Raw genomic sequence first — 7,440 nt, 5'->3', positions numbered from 1 at the left:
GGGACTCGGCGAGTTCATAGCCTGACTCGCCGAGTAGGGACGGGATTTCGAGCACGTGTTAGCTGGCGACTCGGCGAGTCCATATTCTGGACTCGGCGAGTCTGTCCGTCTGGGAGAAACCCTAAATCCCCGGGTTGCCCACTATTTAAGCCACCTTATGGCCTCCATTCTCACCTCCTTCACCCTTAGAAGCTGTGAGAAAACCCTAATTCGTTCTTGAGTGATTTTAAGTGATCTTGTGTGCATTTGTGAAGCTTGAAGAAGGAGAAGAAGAAAGGAGCAAGGAGAAGAATTGTAGAGCAGAGATTCAAGGGAAAACAAGAGCTCTTTGAGGTATTCTTCGGATTTCCTTCCCTTTTATGCTTTAAACCCCCCCTCTAGATCTAGTTGATGCTTTTCTCAAGCCTTATGTTGATATGGAAGCCCTATTATGCTGAGATATCCTTAGATCTGTTCATTTAGGAGTTGTAGAGCCCAGATCTATTGCCTTTATGGAGCTATGTTGCATCATAACCCTAGATCTACCCTTTTAAGTGCCTTTTTAGCCTTTATTCCCTTGTTCATGTGTTTGTACACGTAAAGTTGGAAACTTTACGTGGTAAATCAGCTTATTGGACTCAGATCTATCTTGTGTATGTATTGGATTCGAGCAGAATCGAGTGTAGAATAGTTGCATGGCGGTGACTCGACGAGTCGAAAGAACGACTCGGCGAGACGAGTCGCGAGTCCCCGATTTCTTCCTTTTGAGCGGTGTCGAGTGGGACCAGTGAGTAGTGGAGTGGAATCAGCGAGTTTGAGGGTAGACTCAGTAATGGAGGGACTCGGCGAGTTGTTCATACAACTCGGCGAGTCCAAGGCAATCTTCTTAAGCTCAAGAACAACTCGTCGAGTTGTTCATATGACTCGGCGAGTCGGATGAAGATTGTCTGAGTTCTTGGATCGAGAGGGTACTCGTCGAGTCGATGTCATACTCGACGAGTAGCCACGAGTAGGATTGAGAAGTGAGATTAGAGACTTGGCGAGTTGGCGGCCCAACTCGGTGAGTCAGGTCAACTGTGGGTTGACTTTGACCTAGAGTTGACTTTGACCTAGAGTTGACTTTGACCAAGGGTAAAAGAGTCATTTTACCCAGTGCAGTGTTTAGTATTTGATTGAGTGTGTTTATGGACTTGTAGCCGGGGAGATACCGGAGCAGCAGCAGTTAGCCCTCAGAGCCATTCACTCAGCAGCCAGTTCACGAGGTGAGTTTCCTTCCAGTAGGAACGGGTCTAAGGCCACAATGCCGACCCGTTTAGCTAGTAGTAGTATCCGGATTTTGATCCGATGCAGTAGTTAGCATGTTTGATGCCTTCGTGGCTCAGACAGGATTTATGTGTGTTCATGCTAGTGATATGTTTACGCTATGTTCAGTCAGCTTCGGACTTCGGTCCGATGTAGAGGACAAGGTCCCAGTCAGCTTCGGACTTCGGTTCGATGTCAGCTTCGGACTTCGGTTCGATGTAGGGGACAAGGTCCCAGTCAGCTTCGGACTTCGGTCCGATGTCAGCTTCGGACTTCGGTTCGATGTAGGGGACAAGGTCCCAGTCAGCTTCGGACTTCGGTCCGATGTCAGCTTCGGACTTCGGTCCGATTGAGGGGGCAAGGCCCCAGTCAGTTAGCTTCGGACTTCGGTCCGATGTAGGGGACAAGGTCCCAGTCAGTCAGCTTCGGACTTCGGTTAGATGGAGGGGGCAAGGCCCCAGTATGTGATTGATATGTTATTGTATGGTATGTGGTAGTTTGGGGGAGCTCACTAAGCTTTGTGCTTACAGTTTCAGTTTTGGTTTCAGGTACTTCCGCAAGCAGAGGGAAGAGCTCGGGATGATGGCATCGCACACACCACAGCTTCAGCTTTTATCTTGGGAGTTGATTTAGTTTTTTTTTGATTTTGATATGACATAGATATGATACAGTTTTCCGCACAGTGTTTTTATTATGTTTGGGATACATCACGTATGGTTTTATGATATGACACTCAGATTGTGGTTTTTGGTTATATTGAAAAATGAAATTTTTGGGTCGTTTCAGAAAACGCTAGAGAGCAAAGAGAGCTTAGAGAGCAATTTGGAGGCTAATTCTTCATCCTTTGGTGTGATCTTGCAAGAGGGAGTGGGAAAATCCAAGCTAGATCGATTGTGGAGCTTGGATCTGTGTTTTTCACACTGACATTCATGTTTTGAGGTACAAGTTCCTTCCCATTTTGTGTAATTGATAGATTCCTTGATTCTAGGGTTTCCTTTGCACCATTTTGAGTTAGATCTTGAAGCATATGATGTCCCAATGAGTGTAGATGATAGATCTGGACCTTGAGAGGCCCAAAAGGTCCCAAACTTCTAGCCTTATGTTGTTTCATGTGAGCCTTGAGAGTAGATCCCCATTTTAAAGGTTATTTCTCCATTTTTGGTCTTATATGTGTCGCATGAACGTAAAGTTTGAACCTTTATGTGACTTTCAAGTGCTAGAAGGTTAGATCTTCTAATTGGAGAAACAGATCTGACCTCAGAAGGTCGTTTAAGTGTTATCATGGGAGGAACTCGTCGAGTCCATAAGGTGACTCGACAAGTCGAGTCGGTTTACCCTGCGATTCGCGACCTGTGATAACCCGTTGAGTGAAGGTTTGACTCAACGATTCGAGTGAGGATCAGGGGCGAAGAAAACATGCATGGACTCGTCGAATCACATGAGTGCACTCGATGAGTCTGGTCAAAGTTTGACCGTTGATGTTTGTTGACTTTTAGGGTTTGGTCAACAATTAGACTTGTGGATCATTTGAAGGGTAAAATGGTCTTTTAGCCTTCTTAGAGGACATCAAAGAGGCTAGTCTAGCCTGGAGAGCCGTTATTGATTTGAGATAATTGTTTGTGTTTAGGCGGAGGCTAGATCAGTGTATACGTGTGCGAGGTTATCCGAGATATCCGAGGTGAGTCTTCTCACTATACATTACCTAGAGTGGTATCTAAGTGTAGACCGGAGGGTCTTGTATGCTATGTGTATGTTTGAGATTATGTGCTTTGATATATGTATGCTATGAATTGTGTAGATCGGACCAGAGGGTCCAACGATATAGACCGGACCGAAGGGTCTAACGAGCTATGACCGGACCAGAGGGTCCAACGAGCTACGAGACTGGAGGGTCCCGCTGAGACACATCGACCGGAGGGTCGTACTGTGCCCTTGAGTGGCGTATGTGTTGTATGTGGTATTTTGGGGAACTCACTAAGCATTTATGCTTACAGTTGTTGGGTTATGTGTTTTAGGTTCTAGTGATGATCGCGGGAAAGCGCCGACATGATCCGTACACACTCGTGAAGTTTATGTTTTGAGATTCTGGGATATATTTTGTGATGATAACATTTGATACATTATGTTTTGACATTATTTTATGAGTAAATGTATGTTTTAAAAATGAAAAATTGTTTTGAAGATTTACGTTGTTACAAAAGATGTATCATGGACAGCAAAATGACATGTAAGGTGGGGGTGGGACTCACTTTTTCATTTAAATTCTATTTAATAAACATTAAACAAATGAAGATATATATATATATATATATATATATATATATATATATATATATATATATATATATATATATATATATAAATATAAAAGGGTAGTATAGTGTTTTTATGTGTGATAGGGATGAAAGATGTATTAGACACGGTCTCAATGCAAAAAAAAAATAAATAAATAAATAAAAAAAAACCTTAGGGACCAACTAGTAATTTTTCACAAACCACGAGAAGGATTTCAGTAATTTGTTCTTGTATTTTTTTTTTTAAAACTTAAACAATTATTGGATTTTATAATTTTTTTCTAACTTTTTAATAATGTTGAAGTATGTAATATATTTAGTTTTTTTGTAAATTTTTTTTATTATTATTTTTTTAAATTTAAATTGCTTAATCGGAGTTTAAATCATTTATTAAACATGTTGAATTGGAGAAAAAATAAATTGGTCAATTGCATTTCAAGTCATTTATTAAACAAGTTGGGATAATTTGGGAATATCCGATCTCTTTTCATCAAAATGTTGGGTTTATTTGAGATTTTGACCCATTTAGTTAAACGACATAACCCGAAAATGACCTAACAACTTATTGCCACATAAAGCGTCCATTGCTAAACCCTAAACCCTTCAGTTTGTTGCAAAACTAGTTCATCCTCACGAATTTATTGCCTATTCATATCTGTTCCAATCCATCTTTATTTCGTCAAAAACTAAAGACAAATCTGTCGAAATTTGGGTGTTTATTTCTTGGTTTCGTTATTGTTGGTAAATACAATTATCATATTAGCGGTAGATATATTTGTCACTGGTTTGAATGATTCTGATTGTCAATTCAGTCGCTAAAAATTTAACCCTGGATATCGTGTTTGTTAGACGCTCCACGCACATATCAAATTATGGGGATGGTCGTGTGTGAAAGTTAGAGGATGTTTGGCAAAATACCTTCTTAGTTTATTAAGGGTTTCATTACACTATAATCCAAAAAAGTTTTTGAATAAAAATAACTTGTAGTGGTGACAAGTGATAATAAGTTATATTTTTATAAGTTAACTAGTTCTAATTACATATTAGCTTATAAGCCAATAAGTAATAAGCTTTTTGCCAAACACTCTTTAGTTTATCTATAATGAAAATTTCAAATTTTATCACTTTGCAACAAACTAATATGTTACACTTGTTGCTAGAAATCGCTAATATTTTACTGTTTTTACAACAGTCGCCGTCATACAATATCATTACAAAATTTCCGTTACAATACCGAGTGGTAATAAAAATTTCTATACATGTACTTTCAAGCATTAGTGACAATAATCTATTGCTACTAGGACTGACAAATATGTACCATAGAGAACCAACCAACATGTTACCAACCGAACCAATTGAATTGGTAGCCAATACGTTTGGTCGGTATTACCATACCAATTAAGTAAACTTGGTACGGTAACGGTATAAAATTTTGAATACCATGGTTGTACCGTACCAACCAATTCATATATATATATATATATATATATATATATATATATATATATATATATATATATATATATATATATATATATCAATTAATACATATGAAGAAATATTAATTATCACATTTTTATGTTTCGATTAAGAGTAGCAAGTCTGGCATTACGTATACATTACTCGATTACTTGTATATTATTCAAAACAAGAAAACCAAGAACAATTAACTAATCACTTCTTAGATTAGTATATATTTTTTTGTTAATTCTTTATATATAATGTTTACAATTAAGACGGTGAGACAGCGGTATAATTACTATATAACAACGTCATAGTTGAATACATTTACTTTGTATTGTGCATGATAGTTATTTTATTTTATATGCATATAAAAGATGCTAAACATCAATGACAATTTTTTTTGTTTAATTTGTTTTCGATTATGAAAATTTTTCTAACCGTTGGGTTGGATGATGATTACAATATGAAGGCGTGAAGGCTAATATAGTTAATCATGTGTTAAACTCTTCAAATATAACAATTAGTTAAAGCATTTGGTATATACCAGTTCCAATATGTACCAACCAAATTTTTTGGTAGCCAAATAAACTGGTAGCAAGTATAGTTGGTACAGTACTGGTAGTTAAATTCACCTACCAACTATAGTTGGTACGTTACGCGGTTTGAAAAAAAAAAGTCAGTACCGTACCAATTCCACCCTTAATTGCTACATTTTATAACTTTATAGCAATTGATATTCCTTGAATAATGCTATTATTCTTTTTGGAATACAAAATGTTATAATATTGATGAGATATAACATAAAATATTCCAAATGATATAAATAAACAAATATGGCATTCAAGATTAATTCATTAAAGCTTGAAGACTTTCAATTTCTTCAGTTAAAACGTCATTTAATAACAAATTAATAAACGTCAAATCAATATACATCTATATATACGATCCCTTTAGTGTGTTGCTAGTAGCATGAGCTTGCATGCTGAGAGGAAAGTGAGTGCCATCATGCAAGTGAATGAAGCATAAGATGATGCAACGGAGAGGGTGATCATGCCACAGAACCTTCTGGCGAGTGGACATATTGGAGTCCAGCTAATCCCTGGCTTTTCAACCCCTCGTAGCCCCACCATCCCCACGGCCGATGCTGCCGCGCATCCTGAGATAGTCAACACCGTCATCACCTGCACTTATTGTATTGTATCACAATTCACATAGTATAATTAGGATTTCTTGATTTAATGTCCTATTCTGCTTTTGTATTTCTATCAAACCAGACTAACAAGGTATAAATAAACTATCATTTCTAGACATTTTGTAATCGCAAACTCACCACATCAAGGAGAAGCAGGAAAAAGTGAAGAGTTGTTTTAGGTTCCGTATGAGAGAATTTGGTCATCTTGTAAGCTAGAATCGATGAGAGTAGAGAGAAAACACCTAACACTGCATCTACTAACAGTTTGTACCTACATTACGTCACGTTATAATTTAGCAAATGAAAACAAAAACATCAAAAAAGCATGTTGCATGTATATTTATCTTAAAATTTATCATATCAAATCATAATGTCATCACCATAATCCTGATGAGTAACTGTAATGGGCTTTCGCAACTGCTATATATGTCTCATCGTAAGGCATGTAGATTTCTTGATTGCTAGTCAACATCGTGGCAATAGAAGTTGTTGCAAATCCGGTTACTAAAATTCGTAGACCAACTTGTGCAATTTTGAAGAAAGTCTTCCACCATTGACTCCTGAAAAGATTCGGTTCCCTTGTCATGGTCTCCATTGGCATAGGGGAACGAGGGAAATTAAGAGGTAGATTGTATATGAAATAATAAGAAGGAAATATTGGGGTTTATTATTCAACGACTTCGAGATTGGTGTATGTTTATTTTCTCTTGTAGAATTGTGTTTGGAATGAACTTGAACACCAAATTATACGGTTTATCGTTATGAAAAGAAAAGATAGATGAAAACGTAATTTGAAATGAAAACATTATAAACGAAATTGTTTTAGTTGTTGCAACGATTTTGTAATGATGTGAACGTAACAAAGAGTAGCATCACATGATTCGTTACGCAATTCCAGTTTGACTACAAGATTTTATGTCGTTAAAATTCATCATTGTGTATTATCAAATAGAGTAAATTACATAAAATGATCCATATGTTTATATGATTATTTCGTTCCAAATCCAACTTTTTTTAACTACTATTCTATTTTCTTATGAGAGTAGTCAATGTGGATAAATTCTATGTGTGAAATATTTATACTACCTTTTCTATTTTTTATTAAAAGAAAAGGAATAAAGGATCCCCATGACCAACAATGTTGTTGTTATTGTTCGTAAGTAACCGGATTTTCGTGTGGCGGTTTATTTAATCTTGTATATTCGACTT

The 7,440-nt window shown here is 37.0% G+C and overlaps 1 protein-coding gene across 1 annotated transcript; it reads right to left on the bottom strand.

Annotated features, from left to right (window-relative positions):
• Positions 1-5,989: 5,989 nt before the first annotated feature.
• Positions 5,990-6,826, bottom strand: LOC111912101 (CASP-like protein 1F2). Its single transcript, XM_023907842.2, has 3 exons — positions 6,612-6,826; positions 6,370-6,502; positions 5,990-6,220 (listed from the first exon to the last, which is right to left on the bottom strand). Exons 1-3 carry the CDS (start codon positions 6,824-6,826, stop codon positions 5,990-5,992), a joined length of 579 nt encoding a protein of 192 aa, XP_023763610.2.
• Positions 6,827-7,440: the final 614 nt, after the last annotated feature.

This window comes from Lactuca sativa, chromosome 8 (genome assembly GCF_002870075.4).
Source record: "Lactuca sativa cultivar Salinas chromosome 8, Lsat_Salinas_v11, whole genome shotgun sequence".
In the NCBI taxonomy this organism is placed as follows: domain Eukaryota; kingdom Viridiplantae; phylum Streptophyta; class Magnoliopsida; order Asterales; family Asteraceae; genus Lactuca; species Lactuca sativa.
The sequence above is the reverse complement of the archived record's forward strand: the minus strand, read 5'-3'. Positions and strand labels throughout refer to the sequence as shown.